The sequence below is a fragment of the Myxine glutinosa genome, chromosome 13 (assembly GCF_964187855.1).
Source record: "Myxine glutinosa chromosome 13, kmMyxGlut1.1, whole genome shotgun sequence".
Classification (NCBI taxonomy): Eukaryota; Metazoa; Chordata; class Myxini; order Myxiniformes; family Myxinidae; genus Myxine; species Myxine glutinosa.
Window position 1 is genome coordinate 74790714 of NC_136273.1, and position 21187 is coordinate 74811900.

Genomic DNA, 21187 nt, shown 5'->3' on the forward strand with positions numbered 1-21187 from the left:
TCCATTTGCCTAAACGGCAACATCCACATACATTATTAAGCGAATGGTGCATTGGTGGAACAGCAACCTTGAAACAGCACCAAAGTAGTAGCAAGATCATTATTGAAGGAGGCGTCAGGCAAGGCAACGCAATGTCACCAAAATTGTTCACTGCATTCTTCAGCGGAATGTTTCAAGATAGTAGGCCGGCCAAAGTTGAAAAATAGACTTTGAACGGCGTTTTTTGTTAATAGCTGGCACTCATGCCAAATCAATGAACCTGTGGGTGGGGAATAAAATGCAGGTGGATGCCACTCTCGCATTTGGCTTTTAAGGTTATTTTTGAAGTTAAAAGTGAAATGATATTATTTACGTTCAAATTTTTTTTCATATTCTAAGCCAATTGACATGACAAAATGTTTTATTTTGCCACAATTATTGATAAACATGACAGGATGACACAACTGAAGGTCAAAAAGGTGTATTTCTTTTGGCGAAAAAGACAAAAGAATTGATGACATGAATTAGGTACTTCCAGTAACAGAATGATCACAACTCAATCAGAAAACAGTAAATATAGCCCGAGAACTAAAAAAAAATTAATATTACACACTACTAACATCTAGAAGTTTGCATACCTACAGGAGAGAGACATAGTATCTATCTACTGTCCACCTGGGTTTCAGCAACTGCTGATGTCGCAACCACAAGCTGTCGTACACTTCATCCTTTTTCTGCAGCATTTGCAGCATGCTGTCTTGCACTTTTTCTTGCAACCACAAGCAACAAGCTCCAAGCAGGCTTCAGGTATTGGTGGAAGTCTTGTCCACACTGGTAGGAGGGTCCCACCTTCCAACCTCCAGGCTGAAGTGTCCACCGGATCTTCAACATTTACATGCTCTTTATCAGCCTGGAGCCATATTTTGGCCTGATAGTTTTCCCGCTTGGCGTGGAGCTCCAGGGCAGCCTTTGTAGGTGGGAGCATTTCCAAAGTCTTTGCCTTCCCAAAAAGGCGAACTCTGGCTTCATCAACTGTGCGCTCTGGGGTGCCATGCAAATGACACACAAACTTCTCAACATCTTCGATATCCCCATCTCGACCAATGGCGTGCAGAAGGAGTGGGTTGTCACTGAACACATTCCAACACTTCTTTTTTCCATGACCACTGAATGACGAGACTGTGTCACATCCGGTGAAAGCGTGGAAACTGACCAGGTTGTACCTGACTGCTGGCGACAAACTCTTGAATATATCATGCACTGGGTAGCATTTTTGGTTCTTGGCCATTCCGCACAGCATCCATACTTCAGCGACTTTGGTGCAAATGAAGTGGATCAGCAGCACCATTACATCAGTGTCTCTGCATAGTACCAGTATACCTTTTCATAGCCCTGGGACGCTGCATCACATGAGTGAAGGATGAGCCTGGTGTCCGCCTCTTCATGGTGGCTATGCAGTGGAACATCATGTCGCCTGGTTGATCGTACTTCAGTGGCTTCAGAATTGTTAGGGTTCCATACTTCAAAAACAGGCCAACCCCTGTCACCAGTTCACATCATTCTGGAAGATCTCTGCCCTTCTCCGTGATGACGTTAGACAGAAATAAGGTTAGGTCTGCCTCGTTTGTATCCAGGGCTATAAAGTTTTCCCACACTTCAGGCAGTGGAACTTGTGGGCCATCAATGACTTTCTGAATTGTTTTTTTCTTGCTTTGACGCTTTGTCCTGGTAACTCCTTTGATCGATCCTTCCACTGCGTACCGTCTTGCGTGACAGCTTTCTGTCAGCTTTGATGGTCTTCTGCTTGTTCTGTTTGGTGGAAACTGTAGTTTTGTACACATCCGCAAAGGTTTTCGACCGATGTTTCTTCATCGTTTCATAGAAGCCTACTGTCTGTTCATTCAGTCTCTCCTTCATATTGGGAGATTGCTGCTTGCTGCTTTCCCTGATCCTGGGCTGTCAGCAGGTTCTCCACAACATCTCTGGTTGCAATTTATTTGGATGTCAGTGCAAGAAGTGGGATGTCAGTGGCGGCATCTGTCTCTCCTGCGTCACTCACGTTAACTCTGAAGACGTCAAAGTGCTTCAGCTGCTGAACAAGCTTAATGACATCATGAGAGAAGGCAGACTGTCAACCCAAGTGGAAGTGGCATTCTCATCGTCATCTTGAAGATTTCAATAAGAGGCATCTTGTGCCTTGAGAGGTGCGTGAACGCTCTGACCATGTGATGTCGAACCTGTCTCTTGCCTGGTCATTCTTTGTGATGCCGATGATACCATTGTGCATCTTGCATGCGCGATTTATCCATTCAGTTGCCTGATCAGCTGGAACTTGGTTGAAGCGCTTTGCCGTCCTCTTGCCGACAAAGTTCCCATTACAGAACTCTGCATGAAATTCTGGTGCTCATTTCTCAAGACCTCTCATATCAGCCAAGTAGACGGGCTCCCAACGTGCATCGTTTGTGTGGTCATATATAGTTATCCAAGGCAGCATTACAGCAAAGGCTAATATGTGTAAACTCCACATGCCATCTCTCTGACCTCTGCTGAAGGCCAGTAAGATCTCTACCATTTCCATGTAGGATGACCATAGCATGAAGTTGGGTTTGAGAGTGCTGGTCATTGTATTCCTCCATGAGATTGTGGAATTTCTCATCTGCCAAAACGTCTGATAAGTTGTCAGCAACATCGCACATCTCACCTTTGTTTGTCTTTGAAACGTGAAGCAACATTGAGGGCAAGTTTTTTTGATATTCTGAGCTCCATTGCCAGTTGCAGCAAGCCATGACTCAAACATCTGCCAATTGATGCGCCACAGTGCCTCATACGTCAGCTGGTGACCTCTCACAGCTCAGTAGTAGGCCTTGCCATCCAGCATTGTCTCATTGGTGTTAGCTGCATATACACCTGCCTCGGTCCATAAATCATAAAGTCCCAAGCTTTCCATGTGTTGACCAATGGCTTCCAGGAAGTTAAATGGTTTCAGTTTCTTTTTTTTGTGATTGATGTTAGCTCTTACACGAGCCTCGATCTTGTATCCAAAAAAAGAAAGAAAAAAAAGCAGACATGGAGGCCTCCCATGAGCAAGACGACGTTGCCAAACTTCGAGTTTGCCCAGACTGGTTCCTTACCCCTGCTGTACAGAGGCTGATCAGCAGTGATGATGGTGTACTTCTGGCCGACATACTCAGTAATTGCCATGAAGCGATTGATGATGGTAGTTATGGTGTCATTGTTATCTGCTGGTGCCTGCAGGATTGGCAACATCCCGGCAGTCGTAACTGGTGGATCCTCAGTGCTGACAGCTTCAATGGGTGCTCCCCAGCTTGGAAGGGACATCTCTTCATCATAGATCCGTGACACCATCCAGGCCATGTCTTTGGCATGTGCCCGGTTCCTCTCAGCTTCAGGAGACAAGTGGTCTATGTCAGTGCTGTAGGGAGGGGAGATGGCCTTTTGCCAGATGGGAGTGTAGCTTGGTCCAGCCTTTGGAACTCCTGTAGGTCATCAGTTTTGATAGATTTCGATCTCTTGTGTCTGCCACCCTTTTTGACATGACTCTGCTGTGGATGGGGGCCTCTCTGCCATACCATAAGTTGAGTGCTGTGGAAGGTGTTCTTCCCATCTAAGGTTGACTAAGATATCTATGTTGTCACAAGAGCAGTGAATCATTCTCTTTTTGACGATGGTGTCAGGGATGTAGACACATTCATTCGCAGCATACCTCTCCAGGATGTTCTGAGCAATGGTTGTGTCTATTCTTCTTATAGTGTCGATACCAATTGTGTGATTTGCCTCGTGGAGCACGTCTAGGAGTGCTTCTGAGCAGGTAGCTTGGTGAAGTGTAAGACCCAAGCCCACATGCTTTGGTGTTAACTTTCGTCGGTTGGAGACTGCATACACTATGTCCTGGGCAATGCTACACACACTCTGCTTCATTTTCTGGTCCACTTCAACTCCCTCATCCACAGCATCCATTCCTCCAAAGAGCAATCGTAGAAACAGGTACAGACTCTCAGGTATGACACGATCAACATGTTCCTGATCAAGACCTTGCCATGTCTTGGAGTGTCCAGGAGTTTCAAGAACATCTTGTCGAACTTTCAGAGCTACGTGTACTATCTCTTGGTATATGCTGCTAGTGGCACTCATGCGGACATTATAATCTTCATCTTCACTAGACCCTGATGCATCGATAACAGGACCTTGTTCACACGACTTTTCCAATGCTTTGGAGATGATATAATTTTTACTGATAATTTTAAACTTTTAAACTGATAGGAAAGAAATCAAGAAATACAAAATTTAGCAATGATGTAATGAAAAATCCATTGATTCCATTAATTTTGTTAAAATATATCAAAATGGATATGGATCACTTTTAAGTAGAAACTAGATGTACCCGAGCAAAATGGGCAGCATTTGGAATGTTAAAAAGCAATGCAAAAGAAAAACTGCCATTGTGTCTGAAAAGGAAAGTTTACAATCCATACGTATTACCAGCAATGACGTAAGACAGGGGAGTGTTGTCTCTCGGAGCAAAACTGATCAGCACACGATGAGCCTTGGAAAGATGGTGTCCCTGAAAACAAAAATGGACGAGAAGAGAAGCCGATGGATCAGAGAGAAAGCTACATTCAATGGCATATTGATAACAATGAAAAAATTGATAACAATGAAAAAAAACTGAAATGGAACTGGGCGCGACATGTAGCAAGAATGACTGACAACCGATAGAACATGTGAATTATGAGGAAGAGCTGGAAGAAGCAGTGGTAAACCATAGATTCGATGGAGAGACCAAATTGACAAATTCACCGGATTATAGTTTGATTCAGAATGTGGAGAAGAGAAGAGAAAATAATGAATCATGTTGAGGGAGGTGGACATAGATAGGCTTGTTGACATAAGTCAAACATGTATTTACATATACTCGTATGTCATTACAATACATCCCTGCAAAGTGTCTGGAAGTTCATATAAAAACCACAGATTTATGGTTTAAACTCATGTATTTGAAATGAGGTAGATCTGGATGTTCTGAGTTTAGGGTCATCGTACGGGTTTTGGGCCATATGTTTAGGATGAGAACAGCCGAATGTCCCGTGTTTAGGGCCATGTGCTTGGGATGAGCAAGGCCTGACTGTCCTTGCCAGAACTCGCCTTTGAGATAGGCATCTGATTTAATTGGTAGAAAACCTTGTTCACATCATTTTAGCTTGAAATGAAGGCCAGGGGGTTCTTGCAGGGTCCTGACCCTAGGAGCCCAACTCTGGTCTGGACACCAACCATAAGTGGTTATCAATCTGATCCTAACTGACGGAACACAAACAGACTCCGCAGGCCTGCAAGATGCCTAAGGAACTTCATGCCTATTGATGGAAAACTCCGCAAACCCTAATCTTCTTAATCCTATTTTACACTACCAAAAATGTTGGTGTTGCCTTGCCCTCTTCAACCCCTCTCACCTCCTCCACTCCTCCTTCTGGCCCTCCCTCCTAGTGAAGTTTAGTAGATAAACTTCTACATTTAATTGATGTGGTGTCGATATAGCGCCGGCTTGATGGGCCAAATTGCCTCCTCCTGGGTCAAAGTTCCTTGCATATCCATGTACAGTATAGCGTGTCCATCGATTTAAGTTCAAAAAAACAATATCCGCAATGGTAAAATATTCCTTAACAAAAGCTTCCATTAAGCTACCATAAGGATCCAGTGTAATAAATAAATATGATATATGGGATTCCTGAGCCAAGCATTTGCTTGAAGTAATATATCTGTGAGCTGGTATCTGCAGGAAAGCAAACCATATCTGGTCAACAGGAAATCGCAGTTGAGATGCATATTTGGCATGGTGGTTGAACCGCCAGTGTCTCTCGTGGTTATGTTTTTCTCACAAACCGATGACCACACTCGGCGTGAGTGGAAGAGACCTGATGACAGCTGATGAAACATCTGCAGGCAGAATAGTAAATATAACCTTGTAAATACTGATATCCCTTGGGCAGGTGGGTCGAAGAGCAACTGGAGCGGCATTGTTCCGCGAGGCTCGCTAACTCAACCGAGCATCTCGGGAGACGAGGAGAAATCATTTTTTTTATGAGGCCGAGAAAGAACATTTAGATTGCGATTTCAAAAATGAAAGTATTGTGCCAAAGAATGTTCGAGTTGGTTTTATAGCAATAAGGAGACAAGAGTCAAAATGTCAATGCCTCTTTCCTTGTTCTTCACTGTTATTTCAAATTGGAAAAATGTTTTTTTTGCTTGATTTCGATAGTAGGTACAGCCAGGACAGGTAGGGTTTCTTGTTTCATGAAGAGGCTGAGCGCTGAAAGATGATAATTCATGGAGACTCGTGTGGCTGCTCTTTTTTCTTTTCTTTTTTGTATACAAGATCGAGGCTCGTGAAAGAGCGAACATTAATCACACAAAAAGTCAACCGACACATAAAACACAAAATAAGGGGAGCGGAACACAAGATGGGGAGAGAGGGGGAAGGACACAAACACAACATTTGAGAGCAAGGACATCGAGAGAACTGTGGGAGCGGGAGGGCTGGGGGGAGGTGGGAGAGGTATAAAACATATCAACAACACTGCAAGGACTTCCAGGAAAGAAGTTGGAATTTCAAAAAAAAAGTCTTAGTCTTATGAACATAAAAGGCAAGGAAGTCATACTGTACTCAAGCCGTACAGATTTTGGCTGCCATTCCAGTCCAAATGCCTAGTATTGTATAATATACTGCAAAATCTTTGATGGCCAAATTGCAGAAAGCACCAACAGATAAGCATTGTCTTCCAAAAGACAGCATACTCCATGATGCAGCACCCCTTGTTTTTATTTATTTATTGCATCACATGGCAGTTATGCTGTACTAGGATCCAATTTGAAATCCTATAATATTTCCTATTTCCAAACAAATCCAAGACCATATGGTTCAGGGGAAATCATGCTCCTCTTGTAAGAGTTGGAGAATATATTTTCCACAACAAAAGTCGGACACGTCGCCGTCTCTTCATGTCACCAATATCTACTTTTGAGCTTTTCTGTTTTTGCTAACCTTCGCCTTCTCTGCAGCTTTACTTACTTCCTGCTCTGTTTATTTGTCCACCCACCCCCATACATCCCATTGTCGATATGTCGACCTGCCATTACTGCTTCCATGAGCCTCAACCCTTGTATTTAAAACGTTTTCTTGTGTTTATGATGAGCTCTAGAAATTTATTGCACACTCCACCCCGACTCCCTCCCTACATTTGACTGCGGGGTGCAGGGAGATGGGAAACACAGCGGCAGGGCAACTAAAGCCGACGCGCTTTGAAGAAGCACTGCACAGCTCCATTGAGGCATCCCTGCGCTCCGACGACTGCACACCTCGTCCAGTATTCTCTCAGCTATACTTGGAGGCGAAGCACACGCCTTCCTCCCCACAGGGTTAGCCACCATCATGACATTCCCAAAAAGTCAATGCATTTACTCTTTCCTTTTCTTCATTCCTTTCTTCCTTTATTTCTTCATTCCTTTCTTCCTTTATTTCTTCCTTCTTGCTTTCTTTCTTTCTCCCTTTCTCTCTCCCTATTCTAAATCAAGAGACAAATTAGCAGAGGATGTGGGATTCTCACCTGTGATCCCCCCATCTTGAGACCGTTGATGGAGTTCAACACGTCACCTGCTTGTTTGCTTGTCCATTTATTTGTTTGCCTTTATTTTATTTCATTCATTTACATATTTATTCATTTTCGATGTAATACTATAAGCTATACTCCACTGACATTTGACAGATAACATGAAGAAAGTCATTAATACACCTGCAGCTGTTACACCATCTCCCAAAGATGTACAACCACATCTGTACTCAGTTACAAGGGCCATGCTCAGGAGGGTAAGGAAATTCCTGAAATATCTTGATTTTTCCCTTGTATATCATCCAGAAGCATTCCCAGAAAACAGAGCAATTGTATTTTGTGGGAGAAATGCGAAAAGGATGTGAAACGCGGACACAGGGTTCACATTCACACACATGACATGAACGTTGACTTTGAAATGGATGTTTCACCAAAAACGGACTTATGGTTGGCCTGTTGGTTCACGATACATCCGCTTCAATAAATGTCCAGGGTATGCTCCGATGAGTAAGAGGTGAGATGATATTTGCATCTTTTGGGCAAATCTGTACATATTGGTTCGAGAGGCGTTCAAAAGTTTATCTGGCATTTATTGGAATGTCGTATCCCATTCTGAGAACATTTTTTTTTTAAATGAGTTCTGGCATGTATAGTACATCCTAAAACAAGGGGGGATTGGGGGGTTAAGGTAGTGGGGCACAAAAGTTTCAAAAAAATTACAGATGTAAGAAGTAATCACGGAGACATGTGTGTTATCAGGGATAGTTGTGGGGCGTCTTATGCAGCATCTGATCTCTCCGCACTTGGTTTTCTGGGGCCACGAAGCTACGCAAAGGGGTTGACATCAAAAGAGAGCATCTCAGGGATAATTAAGAACCTATGAGATAAACATCGGCCCTGCGCCATGCCATTTGGACCACATGGGCCGAGCCTTCCACACAAAAGGGTTTCGTGCTCTGCTTATCTCTCCTGGTGAAGCAAAGCATGTTCGAAGGATTTGAACGTCCGTGCAGCTTTTGGAAGCCATTGCTTGCTCAGCAGGCTCTTTGGTTGTTATCTCAGGGTATTGAGGAGTAGAGGCCTGGAAAGAAGGAATGGCAATTGATATTGAAATTAATAAAAATGCAAACAACTTAGGATAACAACTCTATAAACTTTTTAAAAGTTGTTATTTTTATATTTTCTTATTTGTTTACATAATCCAGGATTTTAGAGGCATCATCCATTATATTTTCACTGCATTTCAAATAAATTAATTAATTACTAAATCACACCATATATGACCACGACTCTTATGGTAACCCTATTTTATTTCTGCGTGACAATTTTGTTTTTATTCCAGAAGTAACTCGGAATCCCATGGAATGGTAAACAGGAAACTAAATGGTGTGGTTGGAATTTTGCTTTAATTCTTCGGTTCGATATTTTTACACGTAACCTTGGGGGATCCGGGAGGCTACTTTATGAAAAATTGGATCAGCAAAAGGATGAGAAAAAATTGTCATATTTGTGGGTAATTAATAAAACCATGACTTTATTGGTCATCCAAGTTATGATAGATCATTTTTCAGGCTAACTTTGTCAATTCTAGGATAACTTATTCTTCTTTTTTTCCCCTTTATTAGGGCCCCTAAAATGAGTTAATGTTTGAGTTAATGTTACTGTGATGTGTCCTGCAGATGTGAAACCAAAAGTGGAAGACCTGGAGGTTGAGATGGAAGGTCGAAGGTTATGTGACGAGGAGGCTCTCCCAGGTGGCATGAGGCCGTCTCAGGTCCCAAGCTCCCTTGAAAATGAAGAAGAGGATGAGGAAATTTCTGACTCTGAGAGTCCACCGGCTTTTCCAGTCCGCCCTCCACCAGAGGGCTGTTGCACTACTGATGGTCAGTTTTTCTTCCCACTTGTAGCAGAAGTGAAATATCAAGCTACTGTTACTACTACCATTACTACCACTACTACTACTACTACTCCTACTACCACACACACACACCATATTAAGTGCTCTGCCCACTGTATGAGGTCTCCAGGAAAAGAATGATCCATTATTGTCCTCAAGCTGCAGTGTGAGCAATATAGTATCCCTGTAATCCTGTAAATAGTATTTTCCCCATATTAATATCATTGTCGTTCATGCTCCTACTACCCAGATCCAGGAGTTCTGTTATCTTTATGCCTGATTATATCACCACTTATGAGCATAAGTTTTCTTTTCTGATTCATCTATATATTATGAAATTGGTTTAAGCGAGAGGGATTTGCTCGAGTTCTAAGGGGAAAAAGGCACTTGCAGTTTAGAGGATCGAGGAAATGGGAGTGAATTGGGGAAGGATGGAGAAGGTGGACACACTGCGGAATGGAGGGAGTTAATTTATTTTCCCTGACATTAGTAAATGGCTCCTCCACATCCCTCCGACAACATGGCACTTCCCATTATTTTGTGCTCTGACTTGCACAACACCAGAATGACAATAAATAAACAAGAAGACGTCATGTGGAGCACGATACTTGCAAAATCCGCCCCCCACACCCAAGAAAAAAAGATTCCATTGATACAGCAAATTGTCCATTTCATCAAGATTAAAATTGACAATCTTGATCAAAGCTCGGGTCAATAGGAAGAAAAGTGACGATTTTTCAGATGAAAAATGATGATTTTGGAAGGTTGACCTTGAGTTGACCTTTGACCCTTTGACCTCAAAAATAGTTCGTTTCCCTATTTAGTGACTCAATGTGCAAATGCGGACCAAATTCAGATCCTGGGGGGACAGGGCCTTCTCCATCACTGCTCCCACCCTCTGGAACTCACTACCTCACACCATCAGAGACTCCTCCTCACTCACCACATTCAAAACATCACTCAAGACCCACCTGTTCAACACTGCATTCAACATTTAACCCACAGCATTTAACCCCTGACTGTCTCTTCTCCTTCTCCTTCCTTTTGCTTTGATTATTTACCTGTTGATTTTTGTCTTTTTGAAGTTGTTTTTTTGTACTCTTTCAAAGCGTCTTTGGGCTTCTTGAAAAGCGCTATATAAAATAAAAATAAATGTATTATTAATTTTCAAGTCAATCGGATGAAAATTGAGGATTTTAAAAACTTGGCCTATGTTGACCTTTTGGCCTATGTTGACCTGAAAAATAGTTGGTGGTTGAATTCAGTGACCATATATGTAAACCCTCTTAGAATTTCAAGTCAATCAAATAAAAATTGGTGATTTTAGAAATTCGGCCTATGTTGACCTTTTGGCCTATGTTTACCTAAAATATAATATGTGGTTGAATTCAGTGACCAGATGTGCAAGTCCTCTTCAAATGTCAAGTCAACTGGAGGAAAATTGAGGATTTTAGAAATTTGGCCTATGTTGACCTTTTGGCCGATGTTGACCTCAAAATTTCTTGGTGGTTGAATTCAGTGACCAGATATTCATGTCCTCTTCAAATTTCAAGTCAATCAGATGAAAATTGAGGATTTTAGAAATTTGTCCTATGTTGACCTTTTGGCCTATGTTGACCACAAAAATACTTAGTGGTTGAATTCAGTGACCAGATATGCAAGTCCTTTTCAAATTTCAAGTCAACTGGATGAAAATTGAGGATTTTAGAAATTTGGCCTATGTTGACCTTTTGGCCAATGTTGACCTCAAATATACTTGGTGGTTGAATCAGTGACCAAATATGCCAGTCCTCTTCAAATTTCAAGTCAATCGGATGAAAATTGAGGATTTTAGAAATTTGGCCTATGTTGACCTTTTGGCCTATGTTGACCTCAAAAATACTTGGTGGTTGAATTCAGTGACCAGATATGCAAGACCTCTTCAAATTTAAAGTCAATTGGATGAAAATTGAGGATTTTAAAAATTTGGCCTATGTTGACCTTTTGGTCTATGTTGACCTCATAAATAATTACTACTTGAATTCAGTGACCAGATATGCAAGTCCTCTTCAAATTTCAAGTCAATTGGATGAAAATTGAGGATTTTAGAAATTTGGCCTATGTTGACCTTTTGGCCGATGTTTACCTCAAAAATACTTAGTGGTTGAATTCAGTGACCAGATGTGCAAGTCCTCTTCAAATTTCAATTTGATCGGATGAAAATTGATGATTTTAGAAATTTAGCAAAGTTGGTGACCTTTGGCCTATGTTGACCTTTTGATCTATTGACCCCAAACACAATAGGCTTCTTGCTTTTGACCAACTCTACCATTTGGTGAAGTTTCGTGAAGATCGGTTGAAAATAATTGTGACCTGTAGGCCGGTGACAAACAGACAAACAGACAGACAGAACCACAAACGCAACCGACCAATATACTTGAAAAATCTTCGATTTTGCAAGTAATAAGTAAAGATCTCGGTAGTGATACCACAAAGCTGTTTGTGAAATATGATATATGCATGATTTGATGTTGAAGTAACACTATTGCACTGGAACGTTACTCAATGTTGTACAGTTCAAATTGAATACATCTTACTATAATTCACCAAATGTCCATCTGTCTGTCTGTCTGTCCGTTTGAAGGTACTGTAAAAACTGCTGAACCGATCGCAACGATATTTTGGGTGGGTAATCCTGGGATCTCCAGGAGTAAAATAGGCTATTTAGTTTTCCCAATTTCAGCTTTGGTCTCCAGCATTCTCAGGTTTGGACTCCCGCATAACATTCGCGTTCGCATAACGTTCATTGTGACAAATGTTTTCATTGTGACGATGTTGTTTTCCCAGGTGCCGCACAAACGGCTACACCAATCGCTGCACAGCTGCAACGATCGAACTCGGTGACCTCGGACAAAGACCTTTTATAAAGACACGGGTTGAATCCCTGCTCGAGAAAATTCCAACCCCCTCCCCGCCATCACGGCCGTCTCTCCAACTCACAATCCCACGAGATATGCGGAAAGGACGACCGAAAACCAATATAAACATCATTAAGCATCATTCGGATATAAACATCATTAAAAGTAAATAAAGACCTCGGCCAAAGTTCAAACGACATTTAATCTCGACATGAGAGAATTCCACATAGCTATTTGGGCGGTGAATACGCTAACAGATCGCTGTCTACATCGATCTTTTCAAGGCCATAACAGCCATTGGCTCAAAATCCTTTTAACTGTTGATTTGGTAGTTTTTACAATGAAGGAAACATTAACAATGTTGTTAAAAGTTTATTTTGTGATTAATTGGAGTTATGTTGTTTGGAATGAAAAAAGAGATATCGAGTTCAAGTGAATGACGACATGCCGTGACGGTTTCTACTTTCTGAACGTGAACTTCGCGGATCGCCATATGCAGATTCGCCACGGTCCCACGATCGATGTTTCTATACGTGAACGTACCCGTTTGTTTGCGAACGGGTACGTTTTTCATGGAAGTCCTTCACGAACTTGCTGTCCATGTCTGACGTGCGACTGAAGGTGCTACAGCAATGTGGAATTTATTGGTTTCATGCTTTAGCATTCGCCGTATCTGCATTGCCTGTTTGCTTCTGGCTTCCCACCCGTGCGTAGCACAGGTATCTCCCTAGTTTAAGTAACGTAGGCACTGATTAACAACTGCACCACAGGTTTCTGCCAAGCTGGAAAAGACTTGCGCCTAGCCACACTTTGCCGAGACCAGGTGGAGATCCCACCTGGGTTCCTGCTTGTTGGAGCCAAAACTCCAAGCTTGACTGAGCACATCCTGGTGTGTGCTGTCGATCGTCGGTTTCTGCCAGATGAGACGGGCAAACAGGCTCTCTTGGGTAAGTGTCAAAGTGTTTTTGTGACGTTAGGTAACCTCATTATTATCCCTGCCTCTCTCAAGGACATGCAATGTGGCACCGAACTTTTATACTACCTTCATTTACTTTAGTTCATTTCTACTCATCATCCTGGATTCAAATTACGGCTTCCAGGATACGAGAATGATACCAAACCACTGCATTGTATGATTCTTTACATATATACATCAACTCATCTGAAGGGCCTCCAGAACGTTCATCTTTGAACAAAGGACATTCATCAGCATATGGCGACTGAATGGCAACTCAGATGGCTGTAATATATTATGAAGTTATTTTGATGCAATCGGATCTGTCTCACGAACTTGAAGATCATCAGCAATTGAAAGAAACCTGAGGTTGTTTGAGATGCAAGTTGACTTTATTATACACAATGTGTAGATAGAATACTTTCTGCTTTTTTGACTTTTTGGTTTGGGTTTCATTGTCTACTATTGTATTTAGTACTTTTTGTTTTACAGGATAGCTCAAGAGAGCTGTCTCATCTGGGTGTGACCCCTGACCTGACTATATATTGTCATCCTGGTGCTTCATAGGCAGGCCGTTGCATCGATGAGCACGCCATCCTTCAAAGGGATGTGAAGTCAGGTGTCATGTCTGTTAGATGGACATTAAAGATGCCGCGGTACTTCTCAAAAAGAGTACGCCATTTGCGCCAGCACCTTAGCCAGATCCAAAATATCTTTGTTAGCCTCGGAGAAGAACACCACCGGATCTAGTTGCACTAGAATGATTCCACAACAATCTTCAAGGTCATGAGACAGATCGGAGTAGATCAGACTTTTTGTTGTGCATGCTTGAAACCATTTTGCACCTCAAAATATATGTCCCATAAGGTCTTGATAAATGATGTGTTCACTTCAGTGCTTAGTGCAATGCATCGAAGGTTATGTGACGAGGAGGGGAGGGGCCATTTGAGGAGGTAGGTTCTATCAAGATTTGATAGGTCATACATACATGGCCTCTAAACTAATATGTAAGTTGTGTTTGGTCATGTCTGATGTGTTGGGTGAATATGCAAATTACACACACATACATAACACTGTATGTATGTGTATATATATATATATATATATATATATATATATATATATATATATATATATATATATATATATATATATATATATATATATATATATGAGTGTATGTGCTTGGCCACGATACTGGATACACTTTTACACAGATGAAATAAAATGCCCTCAATTATAAAAAAATGAACTGAATGAAAAGACACCTATGGTTTTATGTTTTAGCAAATAGTCTTGAGGACCTGCAAAAACCTGATTTTCACATTATATCATGCACTTCGATTTGCGGTGGTTGAGTAAACAAGACAAAAATGGCATATTTTCGAAATAAAATGTTACATTCTGACAATGTCAATTTTTTTTTTTTTAAGCCAGGTGTTGGCTTAGCGGTTAGGGTGCCAGCTTGGGATCATAGGATCCTGGGTTCGAATCCCGATCGATCGCTGAATTAACGCCAGGGGGGTTGATTCAGCCTGTCATCCTTCCGAGGTCGGCAAATTGAGTACCAGCTTGCTGGGATGAATGATCCCGGTGTGTACCCCGATTTAGAATAGGTACACCATATCCCTGCGCATCGTGAGAGGCGACCAAGGGTTGGCGTCAGGAAGGGCATCCGGCCATAAAAACATTGCCTCAAACAGGGAACCATGATTGTCATGGGGCCTGCAAGGCTAACCCCCGCTCCAGCGGGGAAAATGGCCTTAAAAAAAACGATCATTCATTAATTTCATTCACAATGTCAATTTTTATTTCATTGTCTTCAAATAAAAATATGCATTGATGATTAAAATTGTAATTAAATGGAATGTTTGATGTCCAGTATGTCTCCTGGTGTTGTTTTTTACATTGTCAAAAATTCCTTGAAATGTGCAATGCGTGGCAAAATAAGTCATTCGTGCATAACGCTTGGTGTCCACCAAATTAACAATAATTGTGATGTCAGTTTCATTTTCAAATCACAAAGGACTCGTGAAATGAACTAGCTCTGTAGGTTAAGAAATACCTAAAGAAGAATGCCCTTGATGCTTATTCAATCGATCAATCAGAAAATTAATTTTTTTTGCAATAATCTTGTCGTATTTTTTTTCGTGTCCGCCCCTTTATGCACGAATCACATCCGAGCAAAAGTGAAAAGAAACCCGCATCGCTCAAAACTTGATTATGAGTAACTCGGGTCCCATTTGTTGTGACAGCAAAGCAGTCACTCGCTGGCAGACGACGACCCTTTTACGGATGACGTCAGAACTTGTTTTCGTGTCCTTGACCTCCGGTGCTGCGTTATGCACGAATCCAGCGTGCAAAATGCACTCTCGTTTTTATTTTGGTGAAAACGAAGCATGTAGCAGGTCTGATGCTTCAAACTCGGATACTCCAATATATACAGAACAACATAATACAGCATACTTACTGTTTCCTGAAACCTTATTTTTCCACTCAGATGTAACACTTAGTGAACGCAGTATTGTAGCCATGTATATATATATATATATATATATATATATATATAATATATATATATTGTTACGGATACGGGGGACGGCTCTCCCGTTAGCAAGGGGGTGATTAGCCCCTTGTCCTGTTAAGCTGGCCGTCTCCCCGGTCCTGGTACTTGTAACGCTCTCCCGCGGGATGGAACGGATCAGGGTTATGGGTCCAGGGTTTATCCCGAATACCTTTATCCGTCCCTCCGCAGACTAGGGAGACAAGTACCGCTCGAACCCCGGTTTTAGATGTTATAATTGCCGAGCGGTGTTAGCAACCCGACGTTCGAGCCATTAACAGAGACTAACCCGATCCTGAACGTTGGCCAAATCGTGCCACAGGTATTCAATTTGTAAAAGACAAAGACGAAGGATGTGAAGAAGGAGACAAAAGGTATGAAGGACAAATCTAATTTATTACTAATATTTACACAATTAAAAGAAACCAGGAGGAGGAAGGATAATAAAATAAAAACAGAAGAAGAAGAAGCGGACATAGTGCACCTTAGCGTACCTATGCAGTCTTACTTAGTACCCCAGGACAAGACAAAAGACAGACTACGAGCACACTTACACGACTGGGGAATGAAGGCAGGAACGATTGGCTGGAAGGAGAGGAAGGTCCAACTGGAACCGGAGCACGGTCGGGCCGGGAGTGAGCAGCCGCCGCCCCCTTCTCGATCGGCACGTTCAGCAGCTGCCGTTCCTTCACGGCCACGGTCGAAACTGCCGTCGAAGCTCAAAGCTGTGGTGGTTTAAAGCTGCGGTGGTTCAAAGCTGTGGTGGTTCAAAGCTCATGGGACATCCCTCTCTCCTCTCCTGGATCACGCAGCTCGTCTCAGGTGCGTCGCGTGCTTTCCAAGGGCTCATCCTCTGTATCTCATCTGAGGTGGGGGCGTCTCCCGCGGGTTATATAAGCCCCACCCTTGAACCTTCGCGAACCTCCCAGATTGTTCTCTCTCCGCCCTCTCAAGCCAAACCCCTTATACTTGGTTGGTTGTTCGGGGCTGGCTCACTCCTCCCCTCTATGACGAGGTGGAGACATGCCTTTCTTCTCCGAGCTGGCCGCGTGCTCAATGGAGTTTTGGGATGAAGAAAACCGCCCAAATGCAGTTGGCAATGGATGCTTTAGGAATGGGAATGAAAGGGAATCTACTCTATTTGAATTCGGTGCAATGGAGTGTTAAATTAATGGAAGACAAGGCCTTAACCTACATAGAATAAGGAGATAACTGTTTAGAGGGTATATGATTGGCTACGTGTGGTATATGAAATAACTACGGGAACAACCTTTGACCTTTATACACAACAACTGGAGGAAGGAGGGTGATATTTTACAATTCATTACACAATAAAAAAAACACAATTCTCATATCCACAACAATATATATATATATATATATATATATATATATATATATATATATATATATATATACTGTATATATATATATATATATATATATATATATATATACAACATTCATTGTACGGTCACATCACGCACTTACGGGCACGCCCATGGGCCCATGGGCACGCCCATGCATGCATGGGCGAAGACATTTTTTTTTTTTTTTTTGGCAAGGAACGGGCACCCACGTACAGGCACGTCCTAGTATATACAACAACAACAACATGCATTTCAAAGGCCATTTCCCCTGCTAGAGCGGGGGTTAGCATTGCGGTCCCCATGACAATCTTCTCCATCTTGCCCTATTTTCTGCATCTCTCCTTGTGAACCCCCTTGCCCGCATTTCTTCTTCCACCATCTTTAGCCAAGTCTTTCTCGGTCTTCCCCGTCCTCTACTTCCTTCTACATTCATTTCCATCACTCTTCTCAACCAGTCACTTTCATCCTTCCTCAACACATGACCAAACCATCTCAACCTGTTCCTCTTCACAGCATCAATCACAGGCTCTATTCCCATCATCTTTCGCAATTCATCATTTGTCTTCCTCTCTCTCAACGATACTCCGCACATCCATCGAACCATTTGCATTTCCACCCTTTCCAGCCTTCGTTGCTGCTCTACATTCATTACCCATGTCTTGCTCCCATAAATCATAACACTTCTCACACATGCAGCGTACACCTTTCCCTTCAGCTTCAACGACACTCCCCTCCTCATCAGCACGGAACTCAGTTCCCGAAACTTCTTACATGCACATCTCACTCCAGCAACCGTTGCCGAGTCTGATCCACCTTCTCCATTCAGCATGTCTCCGAGGTAGCAAAATGTTTTCACACCTTCCAGCTTCATGCCGTCTCCAAGATCCAACTCAACATTTCCTCCATCTGCAGCTCCCTCTGTGCACACCTTACATTTGAATATAGCTGCCACACTGGTTAATGACCCTCTCAGACCACTACATTTTTGATGAACCCACTCAGCGCACATTGTACAATGAATGGAGTTCACTCCGACACCCTTCCTGCACACAGCACAGGGCCACTTCCCAGTTCTTTCCACCTCACCACATGCTTTACCACTTGCCATCACCTTCGTCTTTCCGATATTCACCTTCAGACCTTTTGTCTCCATACATTCCTTCCACTTGTTATCTTTTCCTTCAGTCCATCCATACTTTCCGCAATCAACACCAGATCATCTGCATACAACAACTCCCACGGTAAACCCTCGTTTACGTTCTGAGCCAGCACCTCTATCACACCTACAAATTAGTAGTGGACTTAGTACCGACCCCTGATGCACTCCCACCTTCACCTCAAACTCACCACTGTTCCCGTCCTTCGTCCTTACAACTGTGCGCGCTCTTTTGTACATTCCCATCACTACTCTGATCAACCATTCCTCCACTCCGAACTTCCTCAATGCCCATGTCAATACTTTGCGTGGAACCCTATCGAATGCTTTCTCCAGATCAACAAACCCAAGAAACAACTTCTGCCTCTTCTTCATGTACTTCTCCTGCAACTGCCTCACAATAAAAAGCACGTCTGTCGTTCCTCTTCCTGGCATAATTCCAAACTGCATTTCGTCGATCTTCACTTTCTTCCTTATCCTCCTCTCCAACACCCTTTCCAATACCTTCATTCCATGCTCCAATAACTTTATCGCTCGGTACGAGCCACACATCAGAGGGTCACCTTTCCCCTTGTATAGAGGGACGACGGTACTCAGTTCCCAATCCACTGGAATGTGGCCTTCTTTCACCACCAGATTACAGATCTCTGTGATTCTCTTCACACCCCAACTTCCTGCTGCCTTCAACATATGTCCCACAACTCCCGTCGGGCCTCCCGCTTTTCTACTCTTCATTGCTTTTATCACTTCCTCAACTTCCTTCTCAGTTATCTTCTCTGCCGGTCCTAAAACTGGGTTACTCTCGATGTTTCCATCCCATTCATTCTCTGTATTCAACAGCATTTCACTATATCTTTTCCATCTTCCTTTAATTCCATCTGGGTCCACAACGATTTGTCCCACTTCATCCTTCAAGCAACGCACCCCCATCACATCACACCTCTCTTTCACTATCTGCTTTGCAATCCTGAATACTGCTCTCTGACCCTCTTCCGAATCCAAGCGTTCTCCGAACATTTTCCTACGTGCCTCCTGCCCTTTGCTACCTCTTTCTTTGCAGCCTTGTTGGCTGCCTTATAACTTTCATGCTCTGCTGCTTCTGCTCCCATACCCTTCGCCTTCTGCCACTCCTTGAACTTCTTCCTCTTCTCGTCAATCCTCTTTCCAACTTCATCATCCCACCACCATGTTTCCGAGTGCCTCGGTGGTCCTTTTTTCCATCCACATACCTCACCAACGGCTCCCAACAGACTAGCTTTCATTGACATCCAACCACTTTCAAGGTCAACCACATCATCCTCTACTCTACTCAGCCTCTCTTTTAATGCCTCCCTTACTGTCACCTCTTTCAACCTCCACACCTTCATTCTCGGTTGGTACTTCACCCACCGAGCTCTCCTCGCACCTTTCACCCTTATGTCGCAGACAACCAAGTGGTGCTGTGAAACAGCCTCCTCCCCCGGGATCACCTTTGTGTCCCGGAGGTGCCCCCTATCTCGCCTACGCACCATCAGGTAGTCAACGGTTGTCGTCGACCCACCTGACGTGTACGTAACAAGCTTATTATCCTCTTTCTGGAACTGAGTATTACAAATCAACAAATCAGCTCCATCAGCAAACTCCATCTGGGTCCACCTGGGTCTATATATATATATATATATATATATATATATATATATATATATATATTGTTACTGTCGCGGTTAAGATGTTATATTTGACCGAGCGGTTGGTATGACCGCGACCTAACAGTTCCCCCGATTCTTCCCCAACTCACCCAATTCACCCCCAACTTTGGCCGTATCGCACCGCAGCTGCCCAATCTGGAAAACTCTAAAACGACCGAATGCAAAGAGGAAAAGGAATAAGGCGAGAAGACGGACAGAAGAGTAATTGGATTTATTATACACACAAGCAAAAAGAAAGCAGTCACGTTTATTTACAGACGAGATTAGATACACAGTGCAACGCTAGCTTACCTACAGTCTTAATTAACCCAGGGACAGAACAAACAAAAGACAGACTCACACGGGGAATGATGACAGGAATTGGCTGGAAGGAGAGGATGGCTTGGAGTTGTATTGTGCAGCACGATCGGCGCGTTTAGCAGCCGCCGTTCCTTCGCGGCCCTGCTCAAAACCGCCGTCCAGGCCCCAAGCGGCTGTTGGGTGTTGTTGCTGCTGTGGCCGCCGCTGCTGCTGCTGCTGTGGACGTCGCGTGCTTTTCCAGGATTACAACAGGCTTTGTGCTTTCTGGGATGTCCTCTCCTTGGATGTTCTCTATGTTCTCTTGGTCCAATCACTCCTCACCACCGACAACTCAACGCAACCAACGCAACCACTGACCACCACAACGCAACCACTGACGACCAAAACCACACAACTCAGCTCTGCTTCTTGGACCCTCTCTCTTCTCAACGGCTTGGGCTCCCTTTTCTCTGCCGGTAAAAGCTCATCTCCTTTGGACCTCCTCTCGTCTCAACGGCTTGGGCTCCCTTTTCGTCTGCCGGTAAAAGCCCATCTCCTCCAAAGCTTGTCTCAGCTTCTCTTTTGGGAGCGTCGCGCTGCGGATTTTAGCTGCGGTCACGCCTGCTCATTCCCTCCTCTCAGCGCCTCTCTTTAAAAGCGCAGCCTCTTCTCATCTCAATGCGCAGTACTCATCTCTTTCTTCTTCAAAGCTCGACTGCTTGGGGAGCGTCGCGCTGCGGGTTATATAGGCCCCGCCCCTCAACCTTTGCGAACCTCCCCG

At 43.2% G+C, this 21187-nt stretch overlaps 1 protein-coding gene across 1 annotated transcript in view; it reads left to right on the forward strand.

The window, feature by feature from the left end:
- GREB1L (GREB1 like retinoic acid receptor coactivator) overlaps positions 1 to 21187 on the forward strand; it is a 240453-nt gene that overhangs the window by 44405 nt on the left and 174861 nt on the right. The window contains exons 2-4 of the mRNA XM_068134609.2: positions 7250 to 7410; positions 9281 to 9484; positions 13166 to 13342. Of these exons, the coding sequence (XP_067990710.2) occupies positions 7254 to 7410; positions 9281 to 9484; positions 13166 to 13342 (538 nt within the window). The 5' untranslated portion in view covers positions 7250 to 7253. The remainder of the gene's footprint in view (positions 1 to 7249; positions 7411 to 9280; positions 9485 to 13165; positions 13343 to 21187) is intronic.